Source organism: Narcine bancroftii, chromosome 12, assembly GCF_036971445.1.
Source record: "Narcine bancroftii isolate sNarBan1 chromosome 12, sNarBan1.hap1, whole genome shotgun sequence".
Taxonomy (NCBI): Eukaryota; Metazoa; Chordata; class Chondrichthyes; order Torpediniformes; family Narcinidae; genus Narcine; species Narcine bancroftii.
The window spans coordinates 10,724,124-10,739,964 of NC_091480.1; the positions used below are offsets into that span (position 1 = coordinate 10,724,124).

The window sequence follows — 15,841 nt, forward strand, 5'->3', positions numbered from 1 at the left end:
AGTGGGTTGGTAAGTCTCCGTGGCCCACCAAGGGCCATGGCCCACTGGTTGGGGGACCACTGCCATAGGCACTGTGTGACCTGCTGAGTTTCTCCAGTGTGGCACCATGTCTGCATTGTTTTTGTTCTTCCAGACTGAAAAAAATAGGTCCTGTTGAAATGGTACATAATGAAAGGTTTCTTATTTCTGGCAATCATCTTCAATTATTGTTGATCCTCAAGAGTATTACAGCAAGCAAATTTTTAAAGATTTATTGTACATTTCAAAACAATTTGAACATATTTTTATGTGAAACAGATTAGCGAAAAGCTCAAATAAAAGTGGAGCACAGAAACAGGCATTTAAGAATGGAGTATAGTCAACATAAACAGATTTGCTGGCAGAGGATACACATAACACGACTGACCCGGAAATGCATGTAACGTTACAAATACCATCAATAACTTACCAAACTGTAATGAAAATGCAATTGTATAAATAACTTACTGTTAATTTTAACTGTTTTTTTTTCCTTTTGTTTGATGTTTCCTAATTATGCCTTGTTATTCTTGATGGATAACTTATTGCGAATCAGACTGGTTGAAAACATGAAGGTCTTTTTAAAAAAAAATATCAACAATGAATTCATCTAATTATTGCACTGACTACAATCCAGTAGTAATTTGGTTCTTGGTCAAGGAGCTTTTCTCTTTTTTTAAAAAAAGGTAAACATTTAGAATATACGGCTTGCAGAAAGGAAGAAAGAATCTAAATTATGTACATTCCACTCAAACACCAGAACACACCACTCAACTTGGATTTCAATCTTAAGTGTGCAAAACATTACAGTTCTATATAAAAATATGTGCATTATGAAGACATAATTAAATTATTTTTCACTAATACGTCATTATCTGTATGTACATTGCAAACATTACAGCACTGTACAGTTCTCATCTTTTCTGTGTACTGTGGGCTTGCACGATAAAGTGCCAATACACAAATCTCACTTAAATCAATGTGATTCAGCCATGGGGAGCTAATCATGTTCCATTCAGAAAATGTTTTGCAGATCCCATTATATTTTGCATCCCTTTGCTACCTCCTCGTAGCAGTGACAAGGGATGAAGTGCCATTTGGCTAGAGTGATCGTCTCTGCTTTGTTCGCATGACTTAAGTCATTTTGTCCCAGGGTGAATCCAAGCCAGCTATACCACAAGATCGTCTGTGTCGTCCTTTGCGCTTGCCATTCGGGTAAGTCCCCGTTTCCTAAGGGGGGTTCTGTTGACATTGAGGACGTCTTGACTGGGTTCAGGCCTGTGAGGGTCAGTGGTTTCAGAGTGCTCTCCTGCCTTCAGTTCAGTGGCCGCCATTTCTACCCTGGAATCCACAGAGACGCTGGGAGTCGAGTGGCTGCTGTCGGAGAACAGGTCAGATAGACTGCTCAGTGAACTCAGATCAGGGTGGTCGAAGGAAAAGTCTGGAAGGGTAAGATGCCTCTTCCGACAAGCAGGAGCAAATCGGCAGTCTGGTTTGGACGCCTCGACCGCCAGCTGTGGGCCCACAAGTTCGGAGGAATCTCTGCAGGCCACAGATTCGATGGACAGCGTGCGTTTGCGTAAATGCACGCTGGGTCGGGACTCAGCGGTGAGACAACCTGGCCCGCTCTCACTGTCTGGAGGAGGGTCTATTGAGATGCAAGGTGGACTGATCTTCTCCTTCCTTTGAACTTGAAGAACACATTGGGGATCAGATGGAAGATGGATAGAAGGCTCTGGGTGATCTTCACTAGATTCGCCTTCAGTCTCCGCGTTTGCAACTTCATGCTCAGCAGATGGGCATATTTCAATGGAATGTCTCCTTGGATCACCCGCCCAAGGCTTCTCGAATAGTCCCTGGGCGTCAGTACCAAGGAACCTCTTTAAATCCTTCTCTCTGGTGACTCCAACCAGACTCGTTGTGCTGTTGGAATTCTTTAAGGCCATGTCGGACGGGCTGGGAGCGAGGAAAGGTGACAGCGACAGGCTTCTGGCTTCGGACCGTTTCCTCCGCTTTCTCTCCCGGTTGCCGACGTCCCTCAGCTCCTCGTCGGAGTTGATGAGGGAGCCGGCCAGGCTGTTGCTGCTACTGTTGAGGCTTGGCGAGCGGCTGGAGATGCTGCGCTGGCTGTACATCTGACTGAGCGTGCGGACGCTCGACAGCCTGCTGCGTTGAGTCAGTGGAGGCGAAGGTTGGGGTGTCCGGGGCAACAGTGGCGGGATTGGGATGCCATGAGGTGAAAGACTTGGGTGCAGATTGTCACTGGACTGGATTCTCAGGCTGTTCTCAGAATCAGCGTTCATACAATCCACAGAGTCATTTCTCATAGACTCCTAGAACATAAATAACCACTCATGTCAGGGAGAAACAATGATGATGTTTTTCCATAAATATGCTGTAAAGCAGCTGTTCTCAACAAGGGTCAGAAGTCCCCCTAGGGCCACAGCACATTTAATGGCGGGCCACGGACTGAAATCCTAAATATTTTTAAATGTTCTTTATGTTGTCAGTAGGAGAGAAGTCCAGAGCTAAACTTGACTGGTCATAAACTTTAAGCAGAGCCCTAAGAGGGGGCCAGAGCCAATAAAAGGTTGAGAATGGCTGCTCTAAAGGACACTTGAAATTAAAACGATGGCTTACTCGACTAAAGCTGGTATAGAAAGGATAAAAAGATTTGTACTGTCTTTCATTAATAACTTTAACAAAAATTTGTTAAAACCCATTTCAACATAACTTGATAGGACTGTTAAGAGCATTTTTAATTTAGAGATTGTAGTGAACTACCAGAGACTAGGCTGAGGGAACATACAGAAGAACCTTGCTGGCCCGGATCCAGGTGTAGGAATGGTGGGAAGGGAGAGGTGGATCGACCTTTATGGCCCAGGACCCACGGGGGAGGAGTCATAGGGTATGAGTCATCAGTGGGCGGGCCAGCTCTATATATACTGTCGTCAAAAATAACTATATACAATGGAGGAAACATCACCACAGAGATACAGAATGGTTACAACCCCTTCCTGGCCAAATACATCTAAATGATTAATTAACCAACCAATCTCGTCCATCTTTGGAATGTTGTGGAGGGAAATGGAGCACCAGGAGGAAATATACGCAAACATGGGGAGGATGTACAGAGAGCAGAGCTCACTGGTGCTGTAATAGTACACATGCCATTCTGACAAAGGGGCAGATGTTCTTTCTTCACCCCCCCTCACCTGCTCACACCTTGCGGTTTGTGGGCACCTGGGGAGCTCTGGACTGATACAGGGCACCAGAAAGGGAGAACACCCATCCTCCCAACCCCTGCGAAGGAGAAGCATGGGAGAAGATCCCACGGGGAAGGAGACCGCAGCAGTGGACCGGCGGAGGCAGGGCAACCTAAGCTGCTGGAGAGCAGCTCGCGGGGAAATACACAGCAGGACCGAGATGCATGTGCGAGCAGGACTACTAATGGGTCTCAAGCACTGACAGTTTCCTGATTGTATCAGGGGCTGGGAACCAGGAGCTGGAGGGTTATTCAGACACCCGGAGTTCGGTTTCACCGCTGGAACAGTCAGGAGGCCCTGGAGATTATGGGGGCTCAGGAGGTAGCAGCACCAGAGGAGGTGGTGGGATCCACAGACACTCGATATTTCTTCTCTTTCAGATGCAGGACTAGTGACCCCCTTTATGAGCATCTCCAGTCCAGGCCCAAAAAAAGACATCTTGTGCACTTATATACATGATGACAATGGAACCCTGAATCTTGACCTGTTTTGCTAACATTTTCTCGCTTCACATATGAAAATGGTGAATACAATCGGACCAGCCCAGGGCTCAGCAGCTGAGGGGCCCAGGCAGACTGCTCTCAACGATTACGCGAGTATACACTAAATGGCACCTGTTTCGATTGAGGCATTGGGAGCTCGGAAAGGCAGGCGGGTGGAACTGGGTGGTAAGTCCACGTTCAGGAGGGGGGGGGGTGCGTCAGGGGATTGGATGGGCATGCGGGATTGTGCGGTAAGTCTGTGGATGGCATGTCGGAGGGAGAACGGCCGAAAATAGAGGGGTCGACTGTTACATGATATGTATGTATATTACATTTTTATATATTAACAAAAAGAACCTGGAACCATGAACTTGTGTGCTCCATTAGATTATAAAAGGAATTTGTGATCTGCTATTTAAAGAGGGGCCATGCCTTAACGTTACCAGGGCTAAAGAAGGTCATTGTATAGAATTGAATTTATTGACAACCTGTGTAGCAAAACAATCTCTGGGTGCAAATCAACATCAAATGGCATTGATTCTGTCCCAAGCGGAAGCCAATATGCCATAATACAACGGGCAAAGGTCGTCTGAAAACAAGATCTCCCGATGTACCTGTCTCTGCAGCTGCTTGTTGAGACTGGGTGATCGTGGTGGTCTCCTCGGCGGAGGGATTTTGGGAAGGGTGATGTGGCTGGCTGACGCATAGTTATGATGAATTACCTCAGAAGGAACCCCAAGGCAAGTAGAGACTTCAGCAGGTTGGGAATGCACTGAAGTCACAGAACCTATTTAAAACAACAGCAACAAAAAACCAGGGAGCAAAGAATGATATTAAATGCCTCAGCCAACATTCTTTCTGTTTGTTCCACGATACTTCACTATTCTTGCAGAAGCTGTAATTTACTGATTGGAACAGCAATTGAGAAGCAAAGATCTACAGTAAAAATAGTAAATGACCTGAGACATGGGCTGTTTCTCTCTCCACAGAACGTTGGCTCATTTGCTGAGCGTTTCCAATATTTTTTGTATTAGCTTTTCATTACAGTTGGAACATGTGGAGTTACATTCCAGATTCATTAATAGGGACAGTATCAAGTTGTTCTGCACCCCTTGATAACAAAAGAAACAACCACCATTGAGGTAGAGTTCGGAAACCTTGATAGCAAATGGTAGGAGCTCCGGAGTAAAAGCTTGACTCAATAGTTAATTTTATTTTAATGAAACAGCACTGTAGAAGACCCTTCCAGCCCATGAAACCCATGCCACCCAATTAACCAGGATGCTTGTGGAGGGTGGGAGGAAACTGGAGCACCTGGAGAACTCCAACATGGACACAGGTGAACATACAGACAGCATGTGATTTGAACACAGGTTGCTTGCGCCGTAATTGCATTCTGCTAACGGCTGAGCTAACCGTTGCGTAACACAACTGCAAAACATTTAGATTCAGATTGTTGGATGCTTAAGATTTGCATCGAGTCTGTGGCCAATCACTGGAAGGTGATCAAGGATTGTGATCAAACTTGGAGATCAAGTTGATTTCAAGCACACGACAGATAATAAAAAAAACAGTCATGGTTGATATAATCGAAAATGGATCAAGTCCGGGAGGGAGTGCAGATTGCTCCAACTTGGGGTAGCAGCTTGGACAGAGCGTTTCAAAATGACCCTCAGAATGGAGGTCATGAGAGCGTCCAAAATCCCCATCTGGAAAGGACAGAGCCAGTGCTTTGTCACCCATTTCAATTCCTCATCCCATTTCCTTGCTGACATGTCTGTCCACGGTGCCATGCATGGCCAGACTAAGACCACCCACAAATTGGAGGAACAACACCTCATCTTCCATCAGGGCACCCTCCATTCCATCTGATGGCATTAACATTGACTTTCTGATAAACCGCTCCCCCTTCTTCTTCCCCCTGTCACCTTTCCTCAGGCTCTCTCTCTCTCTTCCATTTTCCCTCTGTCTTCTTTCATAGAGCCTCTCCTCTTATCATATCCAATTAACACCTTTTGCTGGTTTGGACTCCACCCCCTGCCAGTCTTGTCTGTATTCTGATGCCTTCCTGTTCTTTTCTTATTCCTTGAAGAAGGCCTCAGGCCCGAAACATCAGTAATATGCCTTTACATCCGATGGACTCTGTGAGACGAGCTGAGATTCTCTAGTTCGGTGTGTTTACCAATGCTTCGTCTCCACCCCCTCATCCAGCCAAGTGGAGGAACCAGTTTTTGGGAGATCCATTCTTGGAGGATTTCTCCAGTCCTTCCACAAATGATGGGTGCCATTTCACATCCATAACTCTGGACGGATTAATTCAATTTAGATATAGAGCGTGGTAACAGCCCACCTGCTTGTGTTGCCCAAATACCCTAATTAACCTATGTTCCCAATAAGCGTTTTGCCCGGAGGAAATCCACACAGACACGGGGAGAATGTACCAACTCCTTACACACAACGCCAGATTCAGCCCACGGTTAGCTAACCATGATGTTCACAGATTTGTGAATTTGACTTAAATAACTGCATTTTGTATTTTATTTATTAAAAATCCAATTTCCAAGCTTTTAACCTACTGACTGAAAATGTACACAAAGACACCTTTTTTAAAATATATACCTGTGAGTGATGCAACATGGCAGGGATCTTCAGGCAGTGGAAAATGAGCGTGGGCTGGCCTAACTGGGCGGAACATGTAGCTATCATTAGGCAGAGAATGCATTCGCGAGACAGAGGGTTTCCAAACTGTCAGCAAGTTGCTTTCTCCGGAATTCTTATTTTGAGAATCCTCCTGTTCAAAAACAACAAGATAAACGGTTAGTATTTTGTTTGCACCACATTATACAGAGTGACCACACAGAGCCACAATCAGTTGAGAACGATTCCCTTCAAAACATTGGAAAATAAATGATTCCAAAATTCAAAGATAATATGTATTCATTCTCAAGATGGGAATACTGCTGGCATCAATTTTAAAATGTTATTTAAAAAAAATTTAGACATACAGCCCAGCAACTTCTGGCCCATGAGCCTGTACTGCCCAATTACACCCAATTAACCGACATACCCCGCACATTTTTGGAGGAGATCTGCACCCTCAATGACTCCAAAGGCTGAGTGAGGAATGATAGGTTTTAATACACATTAGATTTCATCTGGCTCAACTCCATGTGCTCGAATGACTGGAAGGGGGTACGGAGGTCAAACTTTATCTCTGGTACGTAAAGACAATGTTTGAGTTGCTGAGATTTTTTCCATCTACTTCAACCATGGTGTCCGCAGACTTTTGTGATTTACTGTGTTAAAAAAATTCCTGATGTCTCCCCTAAACTTTCCTCCCTTCTCTTTGTACAATATATGGAACTGACATGGACACGTCAATTACTTCACTGTAGATACCTTAGTTACAATGTGGCATTTACATTAGGATTTCTGCCAATTGCAATTAAAATAAGCAATTTTCATACCTTATATTTATTTGAATTGACTTTAACTGCAGCAATCTCTTCAAAGTCAAATGTCGCAGTGTAATGTGATGTTTGTCAACCCTGTAAGGGCAACTGAGGCAGTGAAAGTACCTTATCCTGCCTACCACCCTGAGCTTAACTGGGAATGAATGCAGAGTAATTAACGTGCGGATTTTAGCCCATCGTGGTCTTTCCCCTACTGCAGTTATTCAGGCATTGGCCATCCTTAATTATAACTATATAATAGACCCATGCATGACTGAAAACCAGGAAGAGCCATGATTAATATTCTACTAAGGACCCATTCTGCACTTCCTAATGTAAAATATGTAAACCTTATTACAACATTTATTAAGCTTCACATTCTTTCTCATTACTAATCACTTTTGGGCAATATGGACTTAAAAATTGCTATTGAAATAAGCATCAGTCAGGCAATATTGTTTAAACAGATTGAGAGCCCTTTAAGTATTTAAATAATGGTGCATGGTCTGCTGACATGTCATGTTTAAGACTTAAGGACAGGACAAGAGACTGCATGAAATGAAAACCTTACCTATCTTGGTTATAATGTCAATTTATTGAGTCTGAGATATTATATTTCACTAACTTCCAAACTTAAAAGTTCCAGCCCACTCACTTGTTCTTTTTCCACTAATTTTAGTCAGGTGAGGCTTCACTAACTTAGCCATCATTGGTACTGTATGTGAAATTGAATGCTGGACTGGTGACATTTCATATCCAAGAGCAAGAGTGACTTGTGTGTCTGCCCTTAAATGCTTTGCCATAATCCAAGAGTTTCTTGTCCAAAAAGATGAGTGGTAGCTAAGGCAATGCAAATCTGTGAATTTAAAAGTGAAATATTTTTTGATGTTTCAGAAACAGACTTGTAAATCTACGCTAGTTCTTGTGAATATTATCCTATAGCATGAAAACAAACATGGCATGGTAACTTCAAATAGAATTGCTAAAAAAAAAGTTTCTTACGATTGCCCTTGTTCACGGTCACATTTAGGAAACTGCAAGTAGTCTGGGTGACACGGTAAGTGCAATGGTTAGCGCGACGCTGTTACACCGCTAGCGACCTGGGGTTTGAATCCGGCGCGGTCTGTAAGGAGTTTTATGTTCTCCCCGTGTCTGCATGGGTTTCCGCCCACCCTTCAAAATGCTTGGGGGTTGTAGGTTAATTGAGGTATTTTGGCAGCAGGGGCTTATGGGCTGGAAAAGGCCTGTTTTGGGGTCTAAATTCAAAAAAGATATACATTTTTAAAAAAAGTCATGCCCTGTATTTAAGATGGGTAAGGAACATTGGTCGGCTACAAAGCCCAGATCCCCAAAATGAACCATAAAAAAAGTTGGATCCTTCAAATGCTGCATCGATTTTGTATTTAACACAGTGTGAATTCAGTAATCACTGCGGAGGAATAAAAATTGGATGTGAGCAGATCTTGGAAATTTTTACTTGTGACTTTAGTGATGCTGTGTGTGAATTTTCCTGATGTGGTAAGGAAATTTGTGGAGATCAGAGAGCAGAGGTCTGGGTCCTCAGTTTAAAAGTGTCCACTCTGTTTCTGCCTGGCCTCAGCATTTTATTCCCAATGTCTGAGCATGCAGTGGCAGGGCTGGGAAGTGTTGCTTCACTGCTCTACTGATCTGGGACTTCCAATGTTCTTGCCTTCGAATATTCTTCTCCCGTGACTATATGGGTCCTCCCTCTCGCGGGCACTGGTTCCCTCCCACATCCGCAAGATGTGCTGGCCTGTCTCTCAAATGGCTGCTGTAAATTGTCTGTTGTGTGGGTGGGTGGCATTGGAGAAGGAATGAGTACAGACTTGATGAGCCAAGTGCCTTCCTCCCACATCACAAGAAAAAAAATGGGAAATCAGCCAGAACATCAGAAACACTCAGATCAGCAATTTATCTGGAGTAATGGCTTTCCTTTGTCATTGGGAGCCTCTGAAGGTCAGTTGGCTACTTTACCCTGTAAATATGAACCCTGAATTTCATTCACCTTCTTACGTCAAAGCACACTGAATTATATTTGTAAAAGGCAAGTGCATTCTAAAAAAAAAAATTCATGCGGCACATTTGGTATAGTGGTTAGTGGAACACTATTACACCGCAGTGACCTCAAATTCGCCCCATCTGTAAGGAGTCTGTACGTTAGGCATGTGACTGCTCCGACTTCCTCTCACATTCCAAAGACATATGGGATTTGTAGGTTAGTTGGTCACATGGATGTATTTGGGCAGCATGGGGTTGTGGGCTGGAAGGGCCCATTATTGTACTGAATCTCTAAATCATTATTAAAATATATTTTTACTTTACCATGTTATGCTCTGCCCATATCTCCAAAAGTAAAGCTCAGTGGTCAAATTCTATTTGAGAGGCCTTGTACAGAGGGCCATCCATCAGATGTAACGGATTTGTTTTAATAGTAATATTTACATTAATGCTAATCTATATTTCTTATGTTTTAGGTTAGTTATGGATTGGTTACAGGGTTACACACACAGAGAACCATTGTGCTCAAAGAGAGTTCATTCTCAGAGTTGAAGCATCTAGAAAGATAGAGCTAATGGATATGAAGTGGGTCTTAACTATTCAAGAACAATGGAGTGTTTGCTTTATTAAAAATGAAGTACTCAATAAGAACTTCTGAAAGAACCCATCTGTTTTTAAACCAAACGACTTAAGCTTCTTGAACAGAGATGAGGTCAGAGGTTGTTATGGATATGGAGTGGTTTTGAAAAAGGCAAGATATTTTTCAGAGATGAAACTGATAGTCATGTGGTTTCCAAGAATTAGGACTGACCTTGTTGATGATGTAACTGTCACATGGTTTGGAGAAATATATTATCAAATTCAGACGTTTTGGATCAGTTTCAGAAGTCAAAACCCACACAAAAGTTGGAACCTTGTGGAAGACAGGGTTGAATTACAGTAACTAGAATAGGTGCTGCTATGTATTACCTCTAAGAAAAGGGGGACACAGAATAAGTAGATTTCAAAAGAGAAGTTACTCCTAAATGTCTCTTTAAGATGAAGAGGGCAGTTTCATTTGGAAAACAGATTCCAGAGTCTTCGTTCAAAAGAAGAAGATTTGATCCTGGGAAGACAGGATTTATATTCTCCTTTTCATTGGAGAATCATTGGTGGCTCAGAAAATGACCACTTCAGCTTAAAGATGATCTCTCAAGGACAACTCTGAAAGAACTGTGAGTTTAAAGAGGCTTGAAGATATGATGCTTAAAAGCACTTTATAAGTATTTCTGAACTGAAAATTTAAGACCTTCAAGCAAGACTAAAATTATGCTGAAATTTAAAAAATTTCAGAGTGGGACTTTATTACACACACTCATTTACATTTTCACATAGTGGGGTTAAATTTACAGTTAAGTTTAAGATAAGTTAGAAATGTTATGTTATTAATAATTTAATAAAAACTTTTATTTTGAATTTACCATTGGTGAATTTTTCATTGCTGTTCCTTTGTTAGTGCAAACAAAGTCGCTCTAGTCCCAAACAAAATTAAAAAGGTTGTTAGTTCGTAACACAGATAAAGCATGAATCCTGAAACCTAGGTCACATAGGAGATAGATCAGCTCATTGAATAGTGTATTGACAACAACCTTGCGCTCAATGTCAGCAAAAGCAAGGAGATGATTGTGGACTTAGTAGGAAGTCAGGGGAACATAACCCAGTTCTCATCAAGGGCTCAATAGCGGAGAGGGTCAAATTCCTGGGTGTCAACATCTCGGAGGATCTGTCCTGGAGCCTCCACGTTGATGCAATCACAAAGAAGGCTCTCCAGCCGCTATACTTTGTGAGGTGTCTGAGAAGATTCAGAATGTCACGGAAGACTGAAAAACTTCTACAGGTTTACCATGGAGAGCATTCTGGCTTGTTGTATTCCTGCCTGGTATGGAGGCGCCAATACTCAGGACAAGAAAAATATTCCAGAGGGTGGTTAACTCGGCGCGCGACATCATAGGTACCAGACTCCGCTCCATTGAGGATATCTATATGAGGCAGTGTCTTAAAAAAGCCTCAAAGCCCCCCACTACCCTGGCCCTGCCCTCTTCATTCTGCTACCATCAGGAAAAAAGGTACAGGAGCCTAAAGACAAGCACTCAGCGGCACAAGGACAGCTTCTTCCCCGCTGCCATCAGATTCCTGAATGATCAATGAACCAAAGACACTGCCTGACTTTTCATGCACTGTTATTTTTATATTATTAGTAATGTTGTAAGACGATTATAATACAAATGTTTTCACTATTGACGCTGCTCCAAAAACACCTAATTTCATGACTTGCTCATAACAATAAATTTTCGATTCTGATTCTGACATCTGCCCATTCCTGGAGCACGTCTAAAACTGAAGGAAAGTCAGAGGGTTTCCTCCAGTGCCCTGATCAATGGTGAGTCCTCAATCATTGATACTTGAAATAGTGGTTTACAAAATGGTGATTGCGTCTCTTAAATTATTAACATGGATTGACTTCAAAATGTACTTAATTAACTGCTCTAAGCTTTGGGACTTCCCAAGTTCATAAAAAATGTATATATGAAATCAACCTGGGCTTTTGTACTTGATAGATCCGAAGGATTTGGATCCTGTGTTTCTCAGTCATGTGAAGGTAGCTTGCTCTTTTTTAATAAATGCTTTTCAATTATACCACAGAAGTTTCCTCAACAAGCCAGCTGATCATTTGCTTTGAATAAAATATTTGAACTATACATGGTCAGTGCAATGCACCAGGAGTTTGAATCCGTCGCTGTGTGTAAGAAGTTTGCACGTTCTCCCCGTGTCTGCGTGGGTTTCCTCCAGGTGCTACAGTTTCCCTCACCCTTCAAAAATGTACCGGGATTAGAGGTCAATTGCGTTAAATTGGATGGCAGAGGATCAAGGGCCAAAAGTGCCTATTACTGTGGTGTATGTCTAAAATTTAAAGTTAAAAACTGTAATATTTAAATTTAAAATCATTCTCGCTGTCTGCTGTTGTACCTGCGTTGGTGATTCAAGTCTCAGTGAATCCTGGCTGGCCCCCAAGGCTCTGTTTTCTGGGATGGGGGCCTGGCCAACACTGCTGCTCGAAGGTCCCTGTGCACGGAGCATCTCCAGTTCAATTTCCGCGTCAAGTTCGGCGTCTTCTTTGGCCTCCTTGTTGCTCTCCTCCAAATGCTTCATTAGCACGGCGACCACAACATTGACCAGCACAAACTGAGCGATCAGAACAAAGGTGACAAAGTAGACAGGAGAGAAGAAGGGTAAGTAGGTGAGGCAATGCTTATCCTCACTTCCGCATTCCCGCAGCGTATCCTGGAAAGATACAGAGGGGCACAGAGGCAGTTTTTAGCAGCAATGTTTTTTTTTCTCCATGTAAATACACAAAAGTTCTGGAGAAATTCAGCAGATCCTGCAGCGTCCATCAGAGGTAAAGCTACATAACTTACATTTTGGGTCTGCACTCCTCATCAAGGCGTGAGCCAAAAGCAGGCAGGTACCCGAACAAGAAAAAAGGGGGAGGAGGGACAAAGGGATGGGGGAGGATGGAAGAAGGGAAGAATGGGCAGGGGGAGGAGGGAAGAAGCGGCAGGGGGGAGGAACACAGGCTAACGGCCAAGAGGCCATAGATAGATAGGCAACAGGAGAGGAAAGTTGAGAATTGATCGGGGGAGGGGGAAGTTCCGTGAATGCAGGGCTGGAGGAGAGAAGGCAGTGGAACAGGGAAAGAAAGAGAGACAGGAGGTAGGGAATTTGAGGAAAGAAGTAATAAGGATTGGGATTGTTGGAGACGGGGGGGGGGGGGGGGGGTCTAACAGAAACTGGAGGTCGATGTCAATGGTTGGAGAGTGCCCACATGAGATGTGGTTCCACCAATTTGCAGGTGGTCTCAGTGGACAGTGCACAAGAGCGCGGACAAACATGTTGGAATGGGGAATGGAAATGGGTTGCCGCTCGGAGATCCTCATTATTACAGTGCACAGAGGGGAGGGGCTCAACGAAGCAATCTCCCAGTCTGCATCCAGACTCTCCAATGCAGAGGAGACCACAACGGTAGCTCCTGCACTAACTTCAAAAATTTTCACTTCTGGTCACCTCATTATAGGAAGGATGTGGAATCCTTAAAGAGGGTTCAGAGGAGATTTACCAGGATTCTGCCTGGATCAAAGAATGTGGGAAGGTTGAGCAAGCCAGGACTTTTTTCCTTGGAGTGATAATGAGAGATGACTTAATAGAGAAAGATTATGAGGGGCATAGGCAGAGTGGACAGCCAGCACTTTTTTCTCCAATGGCCAATAACAGGGGACATCCTTCTAAGATGAGTGAAGGAAAATTTAGAGGAGACATCAAAGTTAGGATATTTACACAGAGAGTGGTGGGTGCCTGGAATGCAATGTTGAGGGCTGTGGCAGAGGCTGGTACAATCACAACATTCACAAGACTATTAGATAGGCAGATGGATGTATAAAATAATATGGGGAAGGATTAGATTGTTGTAGAGTAGATCGGTACATCATCTTCGGCCGAATGGACGATACTCTGCTATCATATTCTATGTTCTATTTAAGAGACTCTTAGATAGACACATGGACATAAAGAATCGGAGGTGGGGGTAGTGTTATGGACTGTGAGGGAGGGAGAATTAGATTGCTGTGAAGTCCGTTTACATAGGTCGGTACAACATCATGGATGGACAGGGTTGTACTCTTCTACGTTCAACTGAGTAAATATTTCCCAAGGTATTCAACGGAGTGCAAATGGACAGAGGGAGTTGAAACAAGTGGAGTCATAGGGATGGATATACAATAGGCAGTGTTGAGCATCAGGTGAGAAAGGTATCATGGTGAGAGATTTAAATTTAGACAAAGAGCATGGTAACAGGCCCTTTTGACCCATGAAAGGGTGGGAGGAAACCGGAGCACCCGGAGGAAACCCACGCAGACATGGGGAGGAACATACAAACTCCTTACAGACAGTGCCGGATACAAACCCCAGTTTCTGGCCCTATTACAGTGTCGCAGTAGCCACCATGCCATCTCTACAAGAGGTAAAAGACCAGACAACTCAAAGCTAAGTCAAGGAAGTAAAAAAAAAGAGGTCACCCATCTTAATATGGAGACAAGGAGGAATTTCTTCTCTCACAGTGTCACGAATTATTGGAATTTCACGCCTCCGATGAGCTGTGGAGGCCGAATCTGTTTGTTCTGGCTGAGATGGCAAGTCAAGGATTATGGGGGTCAAGCAGGAAAATGGTGTCAAGGCCAAGATCTTATTGAATGATAGAGCAAGCTTGAAAGATTGTACAGCTGAATCCTACTTCTTATATTTGGGAAGTTAAAACTGTGACGAATACACAGGAGAGGAAAAGAGAGAGAGAGAGAGAGAGAGAGAGAGAAAGAAGGGTAAGGGGGCTTGCAAATAATAGAAGGGATTTGGAATGCTCTGAGACAGGGAGGAGATGTGTGATCGCGCCTCGGTTTGGTGAGGGAAGGCATGTGGGTGCTGAAGTTTCTACGTGATAGATACAAAGTTACACATGAAATATTTAACGAGGAAGAAAATGCTGGAAATATTCAGCACCTCAGCCATGGGCTCAAAAGGCTCTGACATCAGAATTTGAAGCTGATGTTCTCTGTAAACTCACAGGTAAGCCACATTACTTTGCACTCATTCCATAGAGTACTTAGTTAATATCATCATTTTAACTGTGGCTAGAAAAATTTAAAGTTTATTGCAATGCTCCCTTAAGAAATTAAGAATGTGCACAATGTGAGGTTTGCAAATAACCAAAGGTGTAGATTTCACTGATAAACCAATCACTCCTCATTTCATCAATCCTAGCCAAAGCCAATGTGATCAAATCAGCATAATGATCTATTCCCAACAGTCCATAATTGTACATTTAGTCTGCATTGTTCAGCCATGGGCCTGTCTTTCAAAATCCTTCCTTTTATGAGATGATTTCTGATTGAGGTCCCTTGGGCAGTCTTGTTGACTGTTATGTAAATGCTTTCCCCTGGGGCTGTTGCACCTGGTGCAATCATAATTATACTAATTTTACTATCACCATTGATTTTTTTTTCTCTGCGAAATGCCCGTCCATCATTTTGGAAAGAGTTTATTCATTTGCTAAACTCTACCTATTCCAAGCTCAGCATAATCATGTAGCCTGAGATGGGTGTGTAACTGTATCGAGACGTGTGTGATGAAAATAACGTGACCCATTGAATGGATCTGAGCAGAATGATCAATTGCAACATTGAGGCGCAGGACATGAAAGCATGAATTAGTTTTATTTTGGCCTTATGATGGTAAAATACCAGTATCTTATTTCCTAGAATGGATGTAGCCCTATGTACATTAAACACCAATATCAGTTGCAATTCGGGTACATTCTAATTTTGGACATGTATTCCTGTCAATTCCACAAATGGAGGCTTAACCAATTTAACCAATCCATCAGTAAAGTTTGCAGGAAGTCTGTTAAAAGAAAAATAATTGATAACTATCAGTGTTGCTAAAGAGACAAAGATTTATTGGGGTGAGGGGAATACACCCACGGAGTGTAACCTGAATTATGATTCAAACCAAACAAACA

At 43.0% G+C, this 15,841-nt stretch overlaps 1 protein-coding gene across 1 annotated transcript in view; it reads right to left on the minus strand.

Moving 5' to 3' along the window:
• Nucleotides 1–236: 236 nt before the first annotated feature.
• cacna1ha (calcium channel, voltage-dependent, T type, alpha 1H subunit a) overlaps nucleotides 237–15,841 on the minus strand; it is a 206,428-nt gene continuing 190,823 nt past the window's right edge. The window contains exons 30-33 of the mRNA XM_069904861.1: nucleotides 12,244–12,558; nucleotides 6,386–6,557; nucleotides 4,381–4,553; nucleotides 237–2,351 (exon numbers count right to left, since the gene is read on the minus strand). Of these exons, the coding sequence (XP_069760962.1) occupies nucleotides 1,188–2,351; nucleotides 4,381–4,553; nucleotides 6,386–6,557; nucleotides 12,244–12,558 (1,824 nt within the window). The 3' untranslated portion in view covers nucleotides 237–1,187. The remainder of the gene's footprint in view (nucleotides 2,352–4,380; nucleotides 4,554–6,385; nucleotides 6,558–12,243; nucleotides 12,559–15,841) is intronic.